This window comes from Penicillium diatomitis (genome assembly GCF_028827545.1).
Source record: "Penicillium diatomitis strain IBT 30728 chromosome Unknown utg000001l_segment0_segment0, whole genome shotgun sequence".
Classification (NCBI taxonomy): domain Eukaryota; kingdom Fungi; phylum Ascomycota; class Eurotiomycetes; order Eurotiales; family Aspergillaceae; genus Penicillium; species Penicillium diatomitis.
Window position 1 is genome coordinate 240,638 of NW_026623173.1, and position 22,743 is coordinate 263,380.

The window sequence follows — 22,743 nt, forward strand, 5'->3', positions numbered from 1 at the left end:
AGCTTGGAACAGGCTCGCCTTTCTCTCCGAGCTTCCCCAGTCAAACCTTCAAGTTAACGGGTAAACAGATCTGCAGGCCGAACTTTCCCCCACACTTTCCAACCCAAAGTGGATGAGCTTACTCCGCACGGTGAGCAATACCCCCGTGGGGAAGTATAAAGCAATCTTTGTGGAAGCAGCCAGCAGTCTACTACGTCGAGCTGGAGGAGGATACGTTGTCTGGTTTTCTTGTTGACTCGATCGATTATCTGTTTGTTCAGTCGACGCCTGTCCCTCATACTAACTTACCATGATTTCTCAAGAGCCATCCACAGGGTCTAAACCCGCCATTGAAAATGTGCCCACCTCAACGCATGCCGAGGACCAGACGCCAGATCCTACATGGAAGTCCAAAAATGCCACCGACGGGGACACGGCAATGGCACTTTTCAACGACCCAGATGAGCTCCACGAAGAGGTCGATCCTGAAGAGGCAAGAAAGCTGTTGCGCAAGATTGACTTGATGATCTTGCCATATCTGGCCGTCTGCTATGCGTTTTTCTACATCGACAAGACGACTCTAAGCTATGCGGCTATCTTTGGCGTTCGGGATAATTTGAAACTGCATGGCACACAGTATAATTGGCTGAGCAGTATTTTCTACTTTGGCTTTTTGGCGTGGGCGTTTCCTACGAATTTTCTGATGCAAAGGCTTCCGATTGGTGAGTGTCCTTCTTTGGGATGTCCTTGCTTCAGCGGCTCATTTGGATATTCTCTTTACAGGCAAATATCTCGGTGCGAATATCTTCATGTGGTATGTGGAACGATCATTCACTGACAAGACGTAGCGGTGTACTGATCAGAAACTCTACAAAAAGGGGTGTGTTTCTCATGATTCAAGCGGCTTGTAATAGCTTTGAGACGCTCGCTGCTCTACGAGCGCTCGGTGGTGCTGCCGAGGCATGTTCCGACCCTGCATTCATGCTCATCACCAGCATGTGGTATACACGACGAGAGCAGCCAGTTCGGATCGGATTGTGGTATACTGCCAATGGACTTGGTATTGCGCTCGGCGGTCTCTTGGGCTATGGCATTGGTCACATCCGAGGTGCGCTACCTTCATGGAAATATGAGTTCATCGTGATGTGAGTATCAAAGTGATGGCCGCTTTCCCTACGAATGAGACTAATCTGGTCGCCAGTGGCGCTCTATGCTCGGCCTGGGGAATGATCATGTTCATCTTCCTACCTGATTCACCAGTGAGCGCTCCAGGTCTAACTCAGAGGGAGCGCCGCATTGCGGTCGAACGTATTCGAGAGAACCAGACGGGCGTGGAGAACAAGCATTTGAAGCCATACCAGATTTTGGAAGCATTCAAAGATTACAAGCTTTACATCTTCTTCATGTTGGGCGTGGTTTGTAAGTGTCGAGTTCAATCTTGCTTTCTTGTCTCTTGTTCTCTGACCGATCGATCTTTTTTACATATGAGCAGGTAACATTCCTAACGGTGGTATCTCGAATTTCGGAACTATCATCATCCAAGGCTTTGGCTTTTCGACCCTCGTGACGACACTGATGCAGGTCAGCGACCTATATTCCTCTTTGTCCAATACTCTATGCCAAATCCTGACCTCTCACTAAGATCCCATACGGTGTTCTCATCGCACTCTCAATTCTGGTCTGCGTCTACCTGAACGATCGGTATGAGAACCGCAGATGTATTTTCATCTTAATTTTTCTCATCCCCAACATTGTCGGGGCATTCGGCCTCCGATTTGTCCCTGCGGACCGTGGGGTCGGTAGGCTAATCTGCTATTATCTGACTGGGCCTTATAACGCGGCTTTTGTGCTGGTTCTTAGCATGCAAATTGCAAACACTGCTGGTTAGTCCCCAATTGATGGCTTGCAGGATGGGCTGTCTTCATCTGGAGACCTCCATGAAATCGCAATATTGACATGTTGAAATTGCTGCAGGACACACCAAAAAGGTCGTCACCAACGCCGTCCTATTTCTGGGATACTGCACAGGTAACCTCGCAGGACCATTCTTCTACAAGACCGATCAATCGTGAGACTTCTCCATTTCTATATCTTTATTTCCCCCACTTCGCCGCCAACGCACCATCTCAGGCCCATCGCTAACGATATTCTCTAGACCAACATACCCACTCGGAATCTGGTCCATGATTGTAGCACATCTGATCGAAGTGGTACTCGTTTCGGCACTAGGCCTTCTTCTTCGTTGGGAGAACCACAAACGGGACCGGATTCAGTCTCAAATGCCTGGGGGGCTGGAAGGGCGGGATCTCGATGCTACTGCGTTTTTGGACTTGACGGATCGGGAGAATCTGAAGTGAGTACAGACCTTGTTTTCACTTCGTTGGATTGAGGACATGTGTCGGTGAAAGAGCCGGAGGAAGATGAGGTGCAGGTGGCTAATTCGAATAACACAGTTTTCGGTATATCTACTGAGTCATTTGACATATCCATTGGCAAATTGTCTCATAGGCGATGAATACCTATCGGCATGGATCCGTGGTTGGAGTTGCGAATTTATGATTCCATTAAAAGCCGGGCTTCGGCAGGAAGGTCCAGTGTACCACGAACATTCTAAGAGTGAGGATGTATGAAGACTCGGGCTGTCTCGGTATCTCATTCGTTCTTCATAGGCAGGAATATACATGATTTGAATAAACAATGCCCGAATGAAATCGACAATAAAGAGAAAGTAACGTCTATGAGCGCCACCGCAAGAACCCTCGTCTATTTGTGGAGCTCCGCGAATTCTCTTCTTCAACCTGGTGATCTCCGACAATCTTCAAAAACACCTGGTCCAAAGTCGTCTGACTGACCGAGTAGTACATGATACCAAGATCTTGCTTGACTTCTTCTAAGCGACGGAAGAGATCACCAATTTGGCCATTACCTTGCGAGACTGGTGAGGCATTGGCATGACCCTCCGAAGAATCTGTCGCCGAACCTGGTTCAATTCCGTCTTCTCGAGAGTCGACGCTTCCACAAGATTTACTTGCAGAAACTGCAGGGACACTGAACCGAAGCTGTCCGTGGTAGAATTTCTGCTCAATCACGGCCCCGGGGAAAGTTTTCTGCACCCAATCCCGGATTCGAGCCATTTCCTCGTCGGACGTGTGCGGAGCATGAGTATGCACAAGATGCACATGGTACATATTCCCGTGCTTTGCACGAAGGTAGTCTGTTGTCCCAAGAGCCAGCATACGCTTGGCCATGATACCAGCACGGCTGGCCAAGGCATCGGCTTCTTCCATAGAATGTGTAGTCAGAACAATGGAACGGCCTGGTGCCACCGAGGCCAGTGTCTTCCACATGACACGTTTAGAAGCGGCGTCCATTCCAGAAGATGGCTCATCAAGCAGGAGCACAGCGGGGTTCCCCATGAGAGCGATGCCCAAAGAGAGCTTGCGCTTATTTCCACCAGATAGTTTTGTCGCCATGCGGTATTGGAAGGGCGTCAACCCAACGGCTTCAATCACTTGGCGTACATTGTGGTCTACATCAGGTACACCGCGGATCCGAGCATAGAATTTCAGATGCTCAATCACTGTCATCTGGTCCATCGCGTCAAACTGAGGACAGACGCCCAGATGGGAGCGAGCTGCCGCAAGAGATTTGGTGACCGAGACGTCCTCAACGAAAATCTCCCCTCCATTCTTGGATGGCTGTATATCTCCACGGATAAGGCTGATTGTTGTGGTTTTACCCGCCCCGTTGGGTCCAAGCAGAGCAAATACCTCTCCTCGGTTGACGCCGAAACTAATATTCTCAACTGCCACGAATTTCTTGAACGACTTGTTCAGATTCAGGACGCGAAGCCCATCGTCTGACTCCTTCACGCGTGCCAGTTCCCGCACAACATCCTCGTCCATTTGCGTCTTTTCCTCGACGTCTTCAGGCTTGGTGTGAGACCTGAAGATATTCAGGCTCTTTCTGCCACCGTCGAGGTAGACCAGTAGCGCGAAGAGGACAATTGACTGGACGATGAGATAAAGAATTGGACCACCGTAAACCGTGATCTCTCCTGGATAGGACACAATCTGCCTATCTCTGCAAAGAATGGAAAAGATGTTGAGAGAGAGGAACATAGCGCGCGTCAAACTGCCCACAGGAGTGACAATGGAAATTGTGAAATGGACGATTGAAAGATATGAATCGATTTCCGTGGTGGGAGCATATGTCAAGACTGCCATGTACCCGATAAAGTAAATCAGGAAAAAGACACATTGCATGCCAGCTACGAATGCAAATGCAGCGAGCTGTGACTTCGTGATGAGCGATATCAAGTACGCGAGAATGGTCGAGCAAATGCCGTAGAGGAAGAAGACGACGAAGAGATACTCTGGATGATACCAAACGTCCGATGCCGCACGGAAGATCACGATTGTCAGAACGCTGACTGCTAGCACGACACAAAAGTCGAAGCAAAGATACGCTAGCCAAAGTGGCAATTTGCGAACTCCATTACTGTAGTGGAGAGCCCTCACATTCCGGAGTCTTTCGACTGTTGGATACAACGCAAACATGGCTGGATATACCGAGTAGGCGAGACCAAAATAGGTCAGCAATTGGAGCATATTTCCAACACCATTCTGCCAAGGGATGTCGAACGCCTGGTATCTAAATCCGATTGGTGTCTTGATTAAGAAATTGTCCAGGGCATTCTGAGTTGCAGCGGCAAGTGGAAACAATCCATTGTTTGCTTTCCAGGCAAAAGTCGGGTTCGAAGAGGCATCACCAAGCCAGAAGCCACCAGGCGTGACGTTCTTGCGATAGTCATTAATGTATGAATTGAACTGATCGAAAGTGTCCACCGTATGCACTAAACTTGACAGACTCGATGCTTGAATGCCAGAGAATCCAGAGATTGACCTGAGAAAGCTCTGAATCGACGAGGTCGAGATACGATCTCGGGGCCCGGCAACGAATAGAATATTGTCCACTGAACTCAAAGTGTTTACGTCTGGGGAGCTGAACAGTCCGGGCCCAGAACATGTTGGCTCGGGCGCATTTTTGAGGAAGAGAGTGACCAGACCACTGGCGATGATCGGTATGAGAAACGCAGCCAAGTAAGGAATAAAGTTGCGACGTAGGATGACCAAACGCTTGCGGAACATAGTCCAAGCTTGCCGTGGCATACTGATTCGCTTTCCCTTCAAAATTTGAGGGCCATCTGCCCCATGCGCAGCCTGAGTGACCGTGTCGCTTTCTGTTTCCTTTGGTTTCGCAATGATATTTTGGACGGGATGGGCGAGATCCTCGATGATCTCACGAGCAACCTTGAGAAACACGTCTTCAATTGTTGGCCCACTGATGCGATAATCACTGACCCCTCTGTGTTCAAGTGCAGCAATGACATGGGGAACTTGTGCGGAATCTTGGACCATGTAAACAGTCTCGTCAAAGTGGGATTCTTCCTGCACTCCTTCAAGGAGCCGTTCATTGCGCGTAGTCGACGACGGGCCGTGCGGCACATGGATCCGGTATCCTGAGCCTAGGCGAGTCTTGAGCTCAACCGTTGACCCGTCGGCTTCCAGTGACCCCCTTGAGAGAATCGCAATATGATCAGCGAGCAACTCGGCTTCGTCCAAAAAATGAGTTGTCAAGATGATAGTTCGCCGCCCACGTTCAGCTAGAAGGATATCCCAAATCTTGCGTCGGGAAATCGGGTCCAGCCCAGATGACACTTCATCAACGCAACAAACAGAAGAGCCACCTGTGAACATCATTGCCAACTGCAGTTTCCGTTTCTGTCCACCCGACAGTGTCCTTGACTGTGCTTCAACCTTGTTCTTGAGATCACAGGCCTCAATCAATGTGCGTAGATCATGCCTTGAGTCTGGGCCGTGAAGACTCTTCAACCCATTGAATATCTTGACATGCTCTTCCACGGTCAGTGTGCTCCAAAGAACATTCTTCTGAGGACAGAGGCCGAACTTGCCCTCATTTTCGCCATAATCGAGTTGTATAGACCCGGAGGTGATTTTAGTGAGACCAGATACTGCGTCCAGTGTGGTAGACTTTCCCGACCCGTTTGCACCCAGCAAGACCATGATCTCACCTTTGACCACGTCTAGAGTCAAATTGGAAACGGCGTGAACAACCTGCCGCTTTGATCCAAAGAGGCTGCCGAAACGGCGATTGAACCATGAAGGGATGTAGTCTTTCGAGAAGCCGTCCAGCTTGAGGGCCAAAGATTCCGGCAAAGTACCGGTTGTCCTCTTGGTGGAGGTGGTGCCATAGAGTGCCCTCTCAACAAGGGCACCTAGGACCGGATACGCAATGATCTGAACGATGAGAAGGATCCACAGCGCGATCCCTGGGATTGTCCACGAGCTCTCAGGTGCAGCCTTGACAAGATTGGTAGGAAGACTTTGTCTCTCCCATCTCGCCATCCCGATGGTGAAAAATACATAGTTCATTGAGGGGAACAGAAGACTGAGCACCACCACCGCGCCATTGCTTGAAATACCGCCTAGCTGAGCGACAATTCCAAGCAGGAGGTTGGCAAGGACGATGGTGATGCCGCTTAGCTGCGCCTTTCTGAAAAAAGCTGCGCCAAAGATCGAAAAGGACGACAGCGCAAGACCAACGAGAATGTGATTGATCAAGATGACGCCGACAGACGTTTTGGCAAAGACACCGAACTTTAAAATGATCGCAGTTACGACCCATCCCGGAGCATAGATCAAGTCCAAGGCAAGATGGGCGGCAATGAATCGGACGGCCTGAGCTTTCCAATGTGACGAGGTCGCAATGACACAGTCAATCAACTGGCTCATTCCGATTTCGCGTTCCATGGCAACCAAACCAGTCAACTGATAGGTCACACCCACCATTCCAATGAAAAGAGCGATACTGATCACGTCGATGATGGCACTCATGTAACGGACCCGGATCTGATCCTGTCGTTCCTTTTGCGACAGCGAGGTAAAGGGATATTCATCGACCTGCCGAGGGAGTCCTTGTCCGCTGCTAGACCCATTGCTCTGTGCGATTGCCCAGTCAATGGAATGCTGTAGGGGAAGCAAGTAGATTTCCTGATCGTTGCTGTTCTTCTTGGTGTCTATTTTTGTGCCCAGTGAGCCGTCCGCGCGGATGGAGTAATTCCATATGCCATCAGGTCCCTCTGTTGGCGAGGAATAGAAGACAGCCGCCGCCACACAGGAGGAAGTACCCCTCAGTGTGGTGCGACAGGTCTGTTGCAGCTCCTCTTCCGCCGACAGGGTGACGACTTGATCTCCATACTGGCGCGCTGGGGCAGCTACTTGATCAATGACTTTCTGGATGTCACCACCTCCAAAGCCATTGTTGACAAAGACGACCTTGTTCCTCCCGCCGCCTACAGCGGAAAGCGCATCTTTTAGTGACCGGACCGGGGAAGGCTCTCCGATTCCATAGACAGAAGGTGGCACAAAGAAGTTGCGCGCATAGGATCTAATGTTTTGGTTAACTTGATTGAACTCAGCAACATTCCATGTCGATCTCAAGCATAGATGGAGAAACCGCCACACCCGACCGTCACGCTGTGCACGAGACTTACATAATCGCCACGAAGACCACGGGCAAGACGAATGCACGCAAGACCGTTGTGAAACTCGGCCGGATCAATGTGATCAGCAGGTTTTTGACGATCAACGTCCACACCTGCTGGAGCAAACGACTTCTCATGGTGATCGACACTTTCGCAAAGGTACTATCAGAGGGGGTGAAAACCGAACGGGGAGGGGGGAGCTTCACCTGGCCTGTATTTGAATTTCTTATTCCGAGTCAACCTGCCAGCGTTCGTTTTCGTGTTTCTGGCTTTGCGACCTTGGGTCGTGGGACTCGGGGCTGTGAATGGACCAAAACTGGTTTAGCGCTCAGTGGCATCCTTCTTGGACCTCGTCACCATCAGCCTCGGCGCGTTCGCTTGCAAGGCTCTGTTATGCCTCGATGGGGATTTGTTGGCAAGATTCATGTATTCCATGTATGAGAGTGACGGCCTATAATGAGACCTGGACACCACCTCAATCTCTTGGCTAATTTCTGCTATGTTCGTCGACCACAAAGCATGCCTCTCATCTGATGGCCCTGCGGCTCGCCGGATGGATGTCTTTGCTGCACGGATCGCCTCTCCAGAAATGACTCGCTCGATCAGAAAGACGCGAGTCATTTGGTCTTATCAGGCCTGCTTCAATCTATTTCACTTAGTCTTGGCTCCTAGAGTTGATTGCCCCCCCCCCCCCCCCCCCCCCCCGCCAAGCCATATGGACGAAGTGTCTGTGTGAATGTTACACGCTCATGACCAGCCATCAGAGTACCCGGTTGTGATACGCTTGGTACTTCGGTCTCTCCAGACAATGAGATGCATGAAATCTCAGCATGCAACACCTACCAGGTAACTACGGGTTCTGGAAACCTTGTCAACAGCCAGATCTGTGGCTGGTGAACAACAGAGATCGACCGATCCTTACGATCGATCGGCGTCTTCGGGTCGCGGAATGTTTTCCTTAACTCGGCCATCCAATATTTCATCAGATACAGTTTCCATGCAGCCCGTATAGTTGTCAACCGAAACAACCTTCCAGAAATACTCCCCATTTGCGGATTTTACCCTCCCACGTTCTGATGTGCAGCGTATACCGTACTCGTTATATATATGCCATAAACTCTAAGATACACCAAGTGCTTAGTGCTGGAAATAGAAATGTCAGACCCTATACGGCTGCGCTGCTGCAGAAACACTACATACCTTATCTCGTTGCATGTCCTTACATCTGAGAATGGACTGCCCGTCGCTTACAAGTTTGTCTTCTGGAACCAGGCCTGAAGGGAGCAATGAGGATGTGAGATCAGTACTGTATAGTAGTCGCCAGAGGGAGGTGGCTGGCGTGAACATGATGTGCTTCATCTTCTAAGGTCTCGAAGCTATTAATTTACATATCGGGGGCATCCCGACCCTATGGTTGAATTGAGTGCTTCTATAACACGAGCGTCTCACGAATTTCCGATTGTCTACAGCTACAGAGGTAGTAGGTGCAGCTGTAGAATGTGTGAGAGGGATGAGAGAGATCCTATCTAGGCTGTGGACTGCGGTGAGACGGCAGTATCACATGCCATACGAACAATCTCCTAATGGATGTTCTTTCTAGTGTCTAGTCTCTATTGTCTACTGTGTCAATTCTACTGCAGAAGCAGCAAAAATGCATTCGAGGGTTCAAGATATCTAGAAAGCCTTCTGTAGGCGCGGGATTGTCCACTCAAGCCAAGGAGAGTTCTGAAGCGTACTATGAGAATGCAAACATTCGGCCCCGTTCTTCTTCTATAAAACTCCTGATTAGAATTCTAGTCAAAGAAATCTACTACTATACTCAGAGATTCAATGACAGATATAAGGTTGTTGAGTTCGATGAGTATCTATGTTGAGTAGACAGGAAGAGAAGGAAGGTCGTCATTGTGGCAAATGCATCTGTTGCACCCTCTTCAACGTAGACTAACATCTATGCTTATCAACCTTTCACAACACATCAAACTACTATTGGGTTGGTTTATTTCACAATAAATACAAATGCACAACACGGTATTATTGTCTTCAACATCTTGCCCTAAATTTCCGGGTCTATAGACAGTAGACAACCGCTGTCTTGAGTTCTTGACATCTATTTTCCATCAATTGTAGCCGTGCCGTCCTAACAGTGATACCCACCTGCCCGTTGTACAGTGTTGGGTGTTCGCAGATTGTTTCGATGACGACCAGGCGCCCGATTTAACAAGCTGGATCGATACATATACATTCAGAGTAGTACCAGATAAATTTTGGACCGTTATAGAGAGTCTTCGATACTGGAAAGCGTCCTTTCTCGTTCCGTCCACGAGTTCCCAAGGCTGTCTGATTTTTCGGAGTATGGGACAAGAAGGGTAGACTCACATCAACCAAAATGTGTCGACACGATAAAGTGGACCAGTGTTATAGAGTAAAGTATCTCGATTCGTACACCCTACACAGTACTCACCCATTGAAGCCCGAAGCTCTGAAAGTTGCAAAGTGGCGTTGGATCGAAGGCCAATAGCCAAACGACTTGTGAACTATAAATTGTTCAGCCATAAAAAGATAGCCAGAACAGTCGACATTCGACTTCAACGTGTCATTTTAGATCATCTGCAGCAAGCTCTAACGGCCTTGGAAGAAGCTCAACCCACTAAGCCGGCACCGCTGTCCCGCTGTGGGTTTAGCACAGGACAAGCTGGTTGCTGATGAGAACTGCAACGTGCTGTCGTGAATGCAGCCAAGGAGAAAGCATTGCCCCGGTCAATTCTTGTGACGGGGACCGATCAGGTTCATAAGTCTTCTCACCGCAAGGTAATAATACACACCATCGTCTGAAGAGTGAAGAGCAGTTGAACTCAGCACCCGGCTGGTCAGCCAGTTGCCCGTTCAAGGCAAGGTCTCGTAATGGTTCCCTTCCACAAATCGCCAGGCATTGAACAAACTTCAACGGCTAGCTGCCCGGCTGATTACGGTATGAGGTTGATAGCCAGGTGATGTATCGGAAAAGCGAAATATGCGACAGTTCGGCCCTTCGAGGGACCGACTTCCGAAGTGGTGAAACCAGCGCAATATATCGGGTATGTTCTAGCTTTCTCACAGCTGCAAGGCTGTGAAGCTGCCACTCCTGACGATCTCAGGCCCGGTCAAGGCGAGCAAACTTCACTTCCGGACGAATCGGTCTGATCAAAAGCCGAGCGATGCGTGTCAAGTTCCGCTTACGTGAACGAGGTCAATGCCGCCGGCGGGCAAGATGAGATCAGTGGGGTACTCTGGTCCCGGGGGTACACGCCTGATGCGTTCAGTTGTCTGCCAGTCAATCAATGCGGGTCAAGTGTAGTCCAAATGGGGCAAAAACGGCTGGATCGTCCTTCACTTGCCTGGGCCTCTCCATCCGGCCACGGGCCTTACGGACAACGCTAGTCGTCGCTGTAATCATATGGGATTGGTATGCGAGAGAAGGCGGGTCTGTCAATGATCCCATGCGACCAATATGCTTGAGGGGAAAACGAGATGCACTACTAGTGTTATAGCATGAATACCAGATAGGTTTGACGCATGAATATATAACCTTGCGAATCACGCCATCTTTCCTCCAACTCTCCTCATCCTTCAGTCGTCATATTGGGCCGTAGTTGACTCGACTACACACTTTCGCCTGACATCTCTCCCGCCGACCCGGCAAAACCAAGCGCGATGGGCTCCATCGGATCGGCCCTTCCCACCCAAGCTTCCAACGCCCTCTTCCCGGCGACGCCACCGAAACGGCTGCTCCTGTTGAGCGTGCCCCGCACCGCATCCAACTTGTTTGTCAAGGTCTTGAATCCAGGTGCACAGCCTGCTTTGAAAACCAATGCTTTCAGCGGCTACTTCTTCTACCCGGTGCTCAGCACGGCGGCGTTGGAGGGCCTGACATCCAAGGAAGCGAAGGACTGGACTCCCCAGGAGAGACAGAGGTATCTTAGTCTGTGCCAGGAAAGCTTCGACAATCTCGAAGGTCTCTCCCAAGAGGCCACGAAAGAAAACAAAAGCATCTTCACAAAGGAACATCTGACCTGGCTGATTGACCCGGCAATGCTCTACACGTCGCAAACGGCCCCAGTGAGGTTGGAAACCCCAATGCGCATCAACGTCGCCGAAGAGTATAGTTCATCACGAACATATACCCAGCCCTCCATTTTTCCTGACGAGTATCTCCGGACTTGGCAGTTCGCTTTCACTATTCGTCATCCTGCTTTGGCATGGCCTTCTTTATACCGGGCAATCAAGAGAGCAGGAGAAGAAGGGGGCTTCGTAGACGAGGATGGAGCACGAGGTGCATCCCTCGGCAACATGACTTTTGCCTGGACTCGCACAATGTACGACTGGTGCGTCGCGCAGCCTGACGTACCCACTCCCCCATCATTGATGCCCACGACTTGATCCATACGCCGGAAGTTGCACTCAAGTTCTGCGATCAGACCGGGCTCGACAAGACGTGCCTGCAATTCGAATGGAGCAAGGACGGCAAGAAAAAGTCGGACCACTGGGGTGATCTTGATAAGAATCGTCCAGATCGAACGGATGCCCACCGACAAGCTGCCAATATCTTGCTCGGGACGTTGGAGGCCTCCACTGGTTTGATGAAGGACAGAACGCCGGCACATGTTGATATTGAGGCCGAGCACGCTAAGTGGGAGGTCGAGTTTGGCAAAGAGATGGCCGGGCTCATCGAAAACGCCGTCCGAAACTCTATGGGAGACTATGAATATCTTAGAGCTCACCGTATGCAGGCTTAAAGACGGTCGCTGATCAAACCTGAAGTTTGGAATGACTTCAACACACACTATCATGACCCGTATTTTGTCATTCAATCGATTTTCGTTGGCAATGGAAAACCCTGTCCCCTCTCGAGAACACAACACAGACCTTGCAATTATCGATTCTGTTTCAAAATAGCTCCATACTGAGATGACAGCGAATGTAGAATGATAAGTATGAAAACGTCGCGTCTCTGCGATCCCGTTTGGTCCTAGAGACAGAGGCAGATTCGATTGAAGAAGACCGCCTTCAGCTCGATATTCAACCCCATCTGCTAAGATGCCCGTCCCTCTCGAGATTTTGTTCTTCATCTCATTCATTTCGTGGGTATTGATTCGAAGGCTGTCTTCTCCTTAGCAGCTCGGCCAGAGAACGGTTTCCACACCAATGCCGTTGCCCGTGTTCCAATTAGCCGTCGGTGGCGCTCGGTTGCAGCGAGACGGACGCGACATGGATGAACACGGTATACACTCAATCAATGTCAATCAATGTCAATCAATGTCAATCAATGTCAATCAATGAATAGAGAAAAATGCTTGTTGGTAGCTGGCAAATATAGACAAATAATAATACAACCGGGACATGCTTCGTCTACCGTTTCGACACCTCGTAGATTCACTTCCTGCTACCAGCACCCATGAAAGCCTTCTTTTGGCGGACGTAGGCGTTGGCAATGTTCTCCACACTGCGGCGATCGTGCTTACGAGACCTGAATCAAATAGATATATTAGCAAAATGAAGACATCTGAGGCGCCGATCCCGAAGGACGTGATGAGAAATTCCACATACCGCATGTAGTATAATCTTGCGCGGCGGATCTTGCGCTGTGCTCGCTGGACAATCTCGACACTCTGAATGTTCGGGTTGAACACCTTCACTGACATCTCGACAGCGACGCGAGTGAGCTCGTTACGGAGCAAGAAGGACGTGTCGATGCCGCGGAGCTTGATGCTCAGAACCACGCCGTTGAAGGGATCGCCATTCTTAAATGTGACTCGGACAATGTCACCGGGCCTCACACTGCGCGGATTCCGACGGTAATCAAAGAGAGCCTTGCGCTCACCCTTGGGATCGAGAGTCTCCAATTGCGACTCGGTGACCTTGGCGACGGGATCTTTGCATGCTTTGCGAGCGGAGGGTGGAGGGTTGAAGACTTTGATGGGTTTGGGGGCTAAATAAGAACGAAGAGAAATCGGTCAGTTGAAATTCCAGAAACATCAAACTATATCACCAGACATACTATTTTCCGGACGCATGCGAGTCGGTAATTGGGAGAGGAACTGCTCGGGGACGCCTTGGGGAAGAGGCACGCGCTTGGGACGCTGTGAGTAGACCGTTGAGAGACAACGGCGAGTGATCTGAGACTGGATCATATCTGGAGCCTTCCATAGCGACCGTAAGCAGCCCAGTGGCCGCATCGTAGAGAGGGACGCCATTATCGTGATGGTATGATAATTGGGGATTCGGAAGTCCGAGTCGAGTTTTGGATGGAGGGCTCCGGACTGGCAGAATTTCTGCCAAGTCCCGATTTTGTTCGGCGACGCCCTTCTCCGCCTCGTCTTTCTTTTCGTGGTTAAGCCGTCGGTTCGCCAGAACCACATAGCTGTGTCGTCTGAAGCTTCTTTTTTTCGTCATTGGAAGGTGTCCATTTTTGATACTCTGATCGTATCAAACACGCAATGGCACGATTCGTAATGGGCAGCTTTGCCCGCTGGTCGAGCAGTGTCCGTCACTCTATGGTCTCTCAATCACGGAGCTATGCATCAAAATCAGGTAATTCGAATCTGCAATACAGAAGAGGCTCACTATGCTAAGACATGCGCAATGCAACAGCGATCCCCAGTTTCTCTGAAACTTCATCTTCCCAACTCGATCAGCTTCTCCATCGATTCCGTCAAGACCGCTTCATCCCAGCAGGACTCCCCAATCAACAACGCCGCAACATGTTCAAGGAGAAACACAAGCAGCGACTCGAGGACGAGCCCGTCTCCGTCGCAATTAACGAGAACGAAGATTACACCTTGCGACCCATGTCAGTCGGCGAACTACCCACGAAGAAGGACGCCTATGAAGTGTTGCGACTCATCGCTGCGAATAATGAATGGAAGGCACTCTTGCCCTTCCTGAGTGGTCTATACATGTCTCATTTCCGCCTGAACCCCAATCGCTTCGCACAGCTTGTACGCAAGGCTAGCGAGGCTGGCAAGCTTTCCATCATCATGGAGTGTGTTCGTCAGGCTCACCGCACTGGGTTCCACCTCCGTGATCTGACGGTTGTCGAGCGTCTCTTCTACGATATCCATGTCCTTGCGCACAGCGCAGATTTCCAGGGACCCGCACTCAACAAGGCTCTCAATCTGGCCAAACAAGCCGTCGATCTGATGGATCAGGACACTTCTTCACAACAATCAGCCTTGAATACCAAAAACCCCAAAACTCAGCCGTCTGTGATCGGTACCCTTCTCGAACTCACTGCTGCCCGGGCTATCAACGAGTTTGGCGGCAAAGATCAGGCGAACGAGGTTCTTGGATACGCGCGCAAGCTGATCGCTGCCCGTCCCTTATACCAGGAGCAGAAAGCCCTGGCAGCTCAGAGCGGCGCTGCTACGGAGCGTGCTCAGCAGATTTTGCCCGTCTACAATGGATTACGGCTTTCCATCTCTATTCACGGCTTGGCCTTGGATAAGGCTCTTCACGACCTTGTGACGGCCTTCCAGGAGGAGGCCAAGATTGAGCTCGAGAGTATTGTCGACAAAATCGACAAGCCCCAGGTTCAGAATCTGGTGCAGTCAGTCCTGCAGGCGTGAAAATCTATGTGAAGACGAGCATATCTAGCACATGTACATTATCTTGATTCCTTTTTCTACACCGGAGCCTGCGTTTTCAATTACCGCCTGGAGGTCCTATTTACAGTCGAATACGATTTGACAAGCCTTGGTTGCTTCATTCAAAAGTATTCTTCAGAATTATTCTTCATTTTACTATGTATGGCCTACCTTGGCAGAACTTGTAGGCACAGCATCAGCGCCATGCCCGGGCCAAATTCTTCGCCGGAGGATTTTTATGACTTTGAGTATACTCAAACATTCAGTGTCAAGGTATTGTCGATACCGATGCGTCCGCGGAAAGGAAGCTTGACCTTCTCATTCACAACAGCAGGTCCGGAGACAAGGATCTAGTGTCCTCCGTCATTAGAGAGATGACCAACAGGATTTAGTTCAATTAAGATGACTTACCTCCCCCTGGGGGTTGTCGTCGGAGTTTCCGTCCTCGGCAACGCCAATCAGCGTGATTTCGGTGCTACTGAGAGGTGCACCAAAGTGGCTCCATCCGCCGAGATTACGATAATCAAACACGTTGGTCTGGGTAATGGCACCAGCAATACCAGGACCAGTCAACGCGTAGACCACGCGCGCATTCATGTAGATGCGTAGATCGGTCATCTGTTCTGTCGTCAAGCGAGTCGCGGGATCTGCATCGACTCGGTGTGAGATGCACAGAAGACGAAGCTTTCCCAAAGAAAGCTCTGCAGTTGGTGCGATGTGGGTAAGTTGATTAAGGAAGCTGTTGGATGGCATGTTGCCTGCATCCAATGTGCGAGCTTGCAACCATCGACCAAGAGATGTAATGAAACCAGCGCGGGGTGCCATCACACGATCGTGGTACTCCGACATAGTCCTCGAGGACGCAATGATCACTGTAGGAGAAACACCTTTGGTCGCAAGGGCGAAATCGACATTTTCCCCAGCGACTGAGTTGAGAGCAATCGAGGCGTTGGAATATAGGGCATTGAAAATTTGACAAAGGGGATATGATCGGGACAAAGAATCAATAGAGAGAACAAGGTCAGACGCATTGACCCGTTGGTTTCGAGGAAGCGCCGACCCGAGAGCCCCAATGGCCGCCACGAGGTTCTATGTAGAAAGTTAGATCACTTCGAGATGCGACAGGACGTATCGAGTATACCTCTTGTGTGAAGTTGATGAACTCGCCGGTTTCAGATTCAAAGGCCCACACGGTGCTGAGGCCCGGTGCTGGGATTGCAGGATCATATTCGGGAACTTCGAAGCCAGCAATGTCTTTGCCTTCTTCGACCAGCTCATGCCAAACGGCAACGTCAAGCGAGGTCTCGACATCCTTAGGAACCTGATGCCAGTCCATGTGTTGATTGCCAAGATGAGCAACCCAAAGGACGGCAGACAATTGCTTGTTATTCCTCGTAACAAATGTTAAGTCAAGTGAGCCAGCCTCCGCAATTAAAGCATCGGCTTGGTTCTTTTGTAGCTGGGCTGAAAGAGTCGCGGCGGGCAAGCCATGAGGAACCAAGACAACTCGGAATCCAAAGAAAGACCCAGCTAACAGGACCAGAAACTTAGAGTATTAGTTATATGTCCACAACGACTAAGAGACAGAAAGAGACACTCACCAAAGATCGAAGCAAGGTGTTCAATAGAATCAGTGAGGCAGACCGCAACCGTCTTGACCCCGGCTTTCTGAAAGTGACGACCGATTACGTTGATCTCTTGGGTGACCTGCCCTAGAGTGTGCTCTACGGCTCTCTTCCCAAGAACCGTATAGATTTTGCCTTGTTTTCCGGAGGTAGTACCATCTTCGTTCAGTGCCCCACGGACCGCAGTTCTCCAGATATCACGCAGATCACCGCGACGGCCAGCTGTCCATTTCGGAGTACCAGGGTCTTTGACACCCAATCCTTGACGGAGGGGATAACCATACGGTGTTTCGAGACCGCGAAACGTAGCTGATTCACCGGCTTGACGAATCGGAGAGCCGGTCGATTGACGAGCGAGCAAGAACGGGTGGACATCCGGATCCTTAATTGACACGACAGAATAAATGCCAAAGAGAACAAGCGCCGCAGCGATGACCGAGGTGAAAATACTCCATTCTGCAAGCAGGCCTTCAATTGCTGCGTCTACCCTCTCCAAGACAGAGAGCTCACCAGCCATCGTGGGCAGTACAGACTGCAGATAGGTCTGCTCTTAGTCAACGAGAAGGCCCGTCGAGGGTGAGCAGAACCAAGCTGCAATTAATTATGAAAGAACGAGCCAATGACAGCTCGACAAGTGCTGAATGGAATGATGCTTGAGTTTGTTGTTGTGTGAGACGATGGTCTCGAGATCCTCAATCGACCGAAGCGTGAGCGGCGGGTCCGTCAGCTGTCATCAACCGGGTGTAATCCGTTCCAGAATCCAGATAAGCCGATAACATTTGAGGGGCTCGGCAAGCTGGCGCAAGCTATGCAAGAAGCGGCGGCACGGGTTATCGTATAACCGGCGGTTAGTCTGGACGCGCGCGGCAGCGGCTGTTTCTTCACGAGGTCCCTAGCGACCATCAACACTACCAGAGTTCAGTGTTTATGAAGGCCTCTGAGAGATCAGTCTCCCTCATTGCAATGTTTTACTAATCTTTAGCTACCGCCGCACCACAGAAGAAAGAAAGGTAGATTTTCAATTAAGTACGACAGATCTGGTAATGTAAGTTCTTTATTCGATTCCCTCTACACGCCGCGTCACGAAGTCGTCGGGTTAACCATCGGACTCAGCTGCGTTTCTTGCGCCGCGAAATCTTGTGTCCCAGCAACTTCAAGTCACTCTCGATCATACGGCGACTCAATGGCTACGCAATCACTCCCATCCACACCCAGGGCCGGACCCTTTTCCGCGCCTGCATCTACACCTGCGTCGGAGGGAGGTACGCCAGGGAAATGGCGTCACCCCCAATTGAGCGAGGTTGTGCGCCGCCAAAATGCTGCAAGCTTTAGTGACAAGAACTTTCGAAGCGTGCTCTGGAATGGATCGACTCTTGTTTGTACCTGGATTTTCGGCGGGGCCTACAAATCTTAGTATGCCAAATCAACTGGGTCCCTGGATGAGCTTAAGCTAATAGCTGTCCCAGTGCGCGGCGTATTTTCGACAGCAAACCTGCTTGTTACGAGTTTCCCTTGTTCATCTTTCAAGCTTTGCTGCTCTTCAATATTCTTCTGGCGCTTTATCCTCTCTTCAAGCCAAAGGACGACCTTGCCGATATCCCACTGACTCCGACACAACGTGCGCTTCTGGGCCTTGACCCTGGCCTAGCACCCCCAGCTACGCCAGGGACTACATATGTCACCCCTCCTCGGTATCGCCTATCCACTTCCCGAAAAGCCAGCCCTCTCAGCGCTAGCCGGCAAAGCGGCTCTCCAGTATCTTCGGCTTCCACCCTCAACGAGCGACGCGGCTCTTTCGGCACTTCTTTCTCGGCCGCATCTAGCCCTATTTTCGGTAAAACGGCGAACGCTGGAAGCTTGGATTCTAGTCACAGGCTGAGTGTGGGTTCTTCATCGCCTTTGGCCCGAAGCAATTCGTTTGGTGAATCCACGATGTCCAATGTGTCTAGCATGTCTGCTATGTCTAGCATTGGACCAAGCACCCCTTCTCCGCTGGCCGGCAAACGCCGCAACCTCGGACTCAGTAACAAATGGCTATACGAGAGAAGTCGCAGGCTCTCTGCTAGCAACAGTACCCTGTGACGGCCAGTTAGTGTTCACTTTGATCATAGGCGGCGCGATTAGGAGTTTTGCATCTGGTTCTCCTGGCCTCGGCGTACAATTCCCTTTTTTAAATCCAATGTTCCATTTTTCATTCATCATGAAGTGCCATTACGAGGGTCACTCTCTCTTCGTAAAATGGCGGGCGGGTCCTCAGCACCAAGACGTAATGATCATTGCTCCTGTAATTCAATATTTGGAACGTCGACGAAAAGTGTCGTGAGCACGTAAAGCACAGTTCTGTAGTCTTGAATTGGTGGTAATGACCACTCCGCTGCAATGGGTTGTTCAGTCATAACAAGGGTGCCTGGCAGGTACACAGCTTGTTGATTTCCCCGAACTTTGTTTTCGCGACTCGGCAAGTTGAGAGGTACCGGGAAGCCAAGACTCCGCACTGACGACCAACATAACCACCATCATTCAAAGCGATCCATTCGCGCTCGATATTCTCGCTGCTCAGGAACATTTTCTTCCACATCTCTTCTTGATGAAGGCTTAGTTTGCAGGTCTTGTCACCTTGGCGATGGGAGCCTCAGAGTCAAAGCTTGTTTTCAAGCAGGGAATCTTTCGATTATCAGAGGAGAAAGAGATCCCCGCAGGCGATCCATACTGGACACGAGTAAGTCTCCTGGCCTTGGGGCACCTGCGATTGATTCTGTCTTCATAAACTGACTGATGAAATTCAGTTTTGGGAACTGCCTGAGTCCACCGAGGACGTGTTTGGATTGTTCACGCCGGCCGATATCCGCCGCACTCGCGACCATGCTTTCCCCAATTTCGAAACCCTCCTCCTATCAGTATCGTCGCGCTTGATCGTTTTGAAGAATCACCCTTCGTTTCCGGATCCTGACCTTGCCCCGGAGCGCGATGCGCTCAACTGCATACGAATACTGACTCGCCTCTTGCCGTTCGTTCACGAAGCAGAGCATTTGGAACAATGGGAAGAGAAGTTCTTTTGGGCAACGCGAAGGAAGAGGACCAGGCAGGCACAGATTGCAGGTGAGGTTCTCTTCGATGAGGCTCAGTCTGAGCAGGGGGATCTTCCCTCCAGGGGCGAGGAGTCCGTGGATGTCAAGCCTCTTGCGGAGGAGCTGATCGACACGCTGCTCGACCTTCTTTTCTTCGCGAATTTCACGATTCCGGTACTTCCGACGGCCAAGAGCAAAATCTCTTACTCGATTTGGCAGAGCGGCGTTGGCTGCAACACGACAATGGGTTCGAGCAAGGCTCTTGAGAGTAATCGTTGTGAGATCTTGCGGCTACTTTTAACAATGACGGGAAAGGCGATGTATCTGCCATCGAGTGAGTGTCTCCATTGGAAGTGTTGGAAAGGGTCACGCCTTGAAAAGGCCGCGCTGACCATATCAGACTCACTTCCTGTCCAAGGTGTAAGAGCTATGACCTACATTACAACTTGCCAGGACAAGCAGTCTGTCTTGACGTTGCTATGTTCTCTACTCAATACGGTTTGTTGTGCCTCTACATGGCCTGACTGAGCAGGTGCTGATATTTCGATAGGCTATGAAGTACAATCCGGCTGCGTGGCGAGTGCCCTACGATCATGTAGTCTGGAAAGATCCTCGCCAAATTCTTGTGATCTACTGCTTGCAGCTCCTTCTAGTTCTCCTTCTTTACCCAATTCCAGAGGATGGCCGCGGATCTCCACCCAAGAATTACTATCGTCATTATTATGGGAGGCTTCACAGACCTCAGGACTTTCAATTTCTCGTTGATGGGATGACGAGGATTCTAAATCAACCCGTGCGTGACATTCTTAGCAGTTCTTTTCGTCTTGACAGGCACTGACTGACCTCGTCACAGATGCAAGCAACGACCTCATATCTTCCTGGCAGTCAAAAATCAGTCAAATGGGCGCCGGAAATGCTTATACTCTTTTGGGAGACGCTCCAATGCAACAAGAGATTCCGATCTTTCATCATCGATTCAAATCGGTCGCACGACTTCCTGATACTGTGTGTATTCTATGCGATCGAATACAGGGCGGGGCCATCAAAGCAAGGAGTGGTCCGACTTTGCATTTTCATTCTTCAAACGATGAGTGCGGAGCCAAACTTTGGGAAGAGTCTAAACATGAAATTCGAAGCGCAAGAGACATTACCGCAGTCAATTCGATTGAGCAATTTCCGCGGAAGCTATGCGGATTACCTCTTCATGGTTTGTACTTTTCATGCATTCAAGTTTCAGGACGGATGTGCTAATTTTAAACAGTCGATCGAGACCCTCATGACGACCAGCAAAGGCAACCTCGACACTGTCTATCCTGCGCTGCTCACCATACTCACAAACATCGCCCCTCATATCAAGCATATTTCACCGAGTGCCTCCTCCAAGGTCATTCAGCTTTTCTCGGCAATGTCCGCGCCGAGTTTCTTGTTGGCCAATGAGACTAATCACACGCTTCTTGCGTCCCTGCTTGATTTCATCAACGCGGTTCTCGAGCACGGTTTCATCGGTGGGTTGCCCAATTTTTTTTTGCTCACATTGCTCCTCTGACTGACTTTCGGCGAAGACAACCCCTATCTTGTGTACGCAGTTCTCAAGCATAGACAGAAATTCGAAGCTGTTCGAGCTTTCACTCTCGAGGGCGGCCAACGAGAGATCGAGCGCCAGAGGGAGCAGCGCAAAGCCGGAGAGACCTCGAATGAGACATTGACTAGTCCCACCCACTCTCACAGCGGCGATGAGCTCTATGCGCCTTCGGGTGCGCGGTCTCCGTTGACTCGCATCCCTGAAGAGCATGGGGCGTTTGCCATTGGAGACGACGACTCTGAGGGCGAGGACACTGAAGATGGGGGCCAATGCACCCCGGCTCAGTCCTCGCCGTCGGCGCAAACGTCTCGCAGACCCTCTTTTGCCTCTACCACAGATGGGGCTGGATCACAAGTCCGGGGTATTTCCGAGAAGGCACGGGGTAAGATGCCAGCTGGACGGCCCTCGTTCTCGCGGCAGAACAGCATAAGCAGTCTAACAAGTGTTTCTGCTTTATTTTCTCCGCCGTATGCAGGGTTTAGTCCCACTGTTGCCTGGGTATGTATCCAAATAAGTAAAGAACCCCGTCTGAGAGGAACAAGCTAACTCCGATCCTTAGCTTGAGGCATGGTTACCGGATCTCCCTTTGCACACTGTTCTGAGTGTCATCTCTGCTATTGAACCCCACATTCCCGCTGCGGCTCTCCAAGCCACATCTAATCCGGAAGCTCGCACTCTGATCCACAACCTGCCCTCTTTTGCCGAGGAGCCCCAGATTGCAGCGATCATCGCAGACCCTACGCCAGTGCGTGAACAGTCCTTTGAGTGGTCGGCTCTTTCGATGGGTTGGTATGAATCCCTCCTTTGGGGATTTATCTTTTCGAGTGAAATGGTGGTGGGATCTGCTGCAGGTGGCACTCCAGGAAGTGTTGGTGTATGGAATGGAACTGCGATTCGTCTCTTCCGTGTACAAGAGACAGCCGCTCAAGGACCTACTTTACTCGCACCCAAGGGTGCCGTCGATGCCGTCGGCAGTAATCTTGTTCAGCGCATTGGCAACCTAAGCCTTCGGGGTCGCAATGCAATCTCTCAGGATACGCCAAGTGCCGCTCCCTCCAGGTCCAGAGAAGTCTAGGACTGGGCAACCATAGCACCCTCTTCTAGTGAATGGAATCAGTACCGGAGGGCTCGGATTCTCTTCGTGCGTTATTTCTTTTTTCTTTTGTATTGATACCTTGGAATGTTTGCTTAGCGTTGCCATTCAGACATCATACTCTTCAGCTTTCTGCATGCGATCCTTGGTATACCACATTTGTTTAGTTCTAGTATTTGTAACCACAGTTGCAGATTCAGTTGACTCTCC

The 22,743-nt window shown here is 50.5% G+C and overlaps 8 protein-coding genes across 8 annotated transcripts; 5 read left to right on the forward strand and 3 right to left on the reverse strand.

The window, feature by feature from the left end:
* Positions 1–289: 289 nt before the first annotated feature.
* Positions 290–2,451, forward strand: N7539_000060 (putative MFS allantoate transporter; the record flags this gene model as incomplete). The annotated part of the gene is made up of 9 exons (XM_056929664.1): positions 290–701; positions 763–793; positions 858–1,124; positions 1,181–1,398; positions 1,472–1,560; positions 1,622–1,862; positions 1,954–2,047; positions 2,135–2,332; positions 2,433–2,451. 9 exons carry the CDS (start codon positions 290–292, stop codon positions 2,449–2,451), a joined length of 1,569 nt encoding a protein of 522 aa, XP_056793957.1.
* Positions 2,452–2,714: 263 nt separating this feature from the next.
* N7539_000061 (putative ABC transporter) lies at positions 2,715–7,683 on the reverse strand (the record flags this gene model as incomplete). Its single annotated transcript, XM_056929665.1, has 2 exons — positions 2,715–7,449; positions 7,556–7,683. The coding sequence occupies 2 exons, from the start codon at positions 7,681–7,683 to the stop codon at positions 2,715–2,717; spliced, it is 4,863 nt and encodes a 1,620-aa protein (XP_056793958.1).
* A 3,553-nt stretch (positions 7,684–11,236) lies between these two features.
* N7539_000062 (uncharacterized protein) lies at positions 11,237–12,318 on the forward strand (the record flags this gene model as incomplete). The annotated part of the gene is made up of 2 exons (XM_056929666.1): positions 11,237–11,926; positions 12,001–12,318. 2 exons carry the CDS (start codon positions 11,237–11,239, stop codon positions 12,316–12,318), a joined length of 1,008 nt encoding a protein of 335 aa, XP_056793959.1.
* A 637-nt stretch (positions 12,319–12,955) lies between these two features.
* On the reverse strand, positions 12,956–13,776 carry N7539_000063 (mitochondrial 54S ribosomal protein bL19m; the record flags this gene model as incomplete). Its single annotated transcript, XM_056929667.1, has 3 exons — positions 12,956–13,049; positions 13,130–13,511; positions 13,581–13,776. 3 exons carry the CDS (start codon positions 13,774–13,776, stop codon positions 12,956–12,958), a joined length of 672 nt encoding a protein of 223 aa, XP_056793960.1.
* A 243-nt stretch (positions 13,777–14,019) lies between these two features.
* On the forward strand, positions 14,020–15,147 carry N7539_000064 (uncharacterized protein; the record flags this gene model as incomplete). The annotated part of the gene is made up of 2 exons (XM_056929668.1): positions 14,020–14,113; positions 14,174–15,147. The coding sequence occupies 2 exons, from the start codon at positions 14,020–14,022 to the stop codon at positions 15,145–15,147; spliced, it is 1,068 nt and encodes a 355-aa protein (XP_056793961.1).
* A 272-nt stretch (positions 15,148–15,419) lies between these two features.
* N7539_000065 (uncharacterized protein) lies at positions 15,420–17,307 on the reverse strand (the record flags this gene model as incomplete). The annotated part of the gene is made up of 4 exons (XM_056929669.1): positions 15,420–15,515; positions 15,577–16,254; positions 16,307–16,695; positions 16,767–17,307. The coding sequence occupies 4 exons, from the start codon at positions 17,305–17,307 to the stop codon at positions 15,420–15,422; spliced, it is 1,704 nt and encodes a 567-aa protein (XP_056793962.1).
* A 666-nt stretch (positions 17,308–17,973) lies between these two features.
* Positions 17,974–18,872, forward strand: N7539_000066 (uncharacterized protein; the record flags this gene model as incomplete). The annotated part of the gene is made up of 2 exons (XM_056929670.1): positions 17,974–18,203; positions 18,257–18,872. 2 exons carry the CDS (start codon positions 17,974–17,976, stop codon positions 18,870–18,872), a joined length of 846 nt encoding a protein of 281 aa, XP_056793963.1.
* Positions 18,873–19,413: 541 nt separating this feature from the next.
* On the forward strand, positions 19,414–22,515 carry N7539_000067 (Hid1 family protein; the record flags this gene model as incomplete). The annotated part of the gene is made up of 8 exons (XM_056929671.1): positions 19,414–19,509; positions 19,577–20,192; positions 20,259–20,356; positions 20,409–20,651; positions 20,712–21,065; positions 21,120–21,363; positions 21,421–21,938; positions 22,000–22,515. 8 exons carry the CDS (start codon positions 19,414–19,416, stop codon positions 22,513–22,515), a joined length of 2,685 nt encoding a protein of 894 aa, XP_056793964.1.
* Between the last annotated feature and the right edge of the window lie 228 nt (positions 22,516–22,743).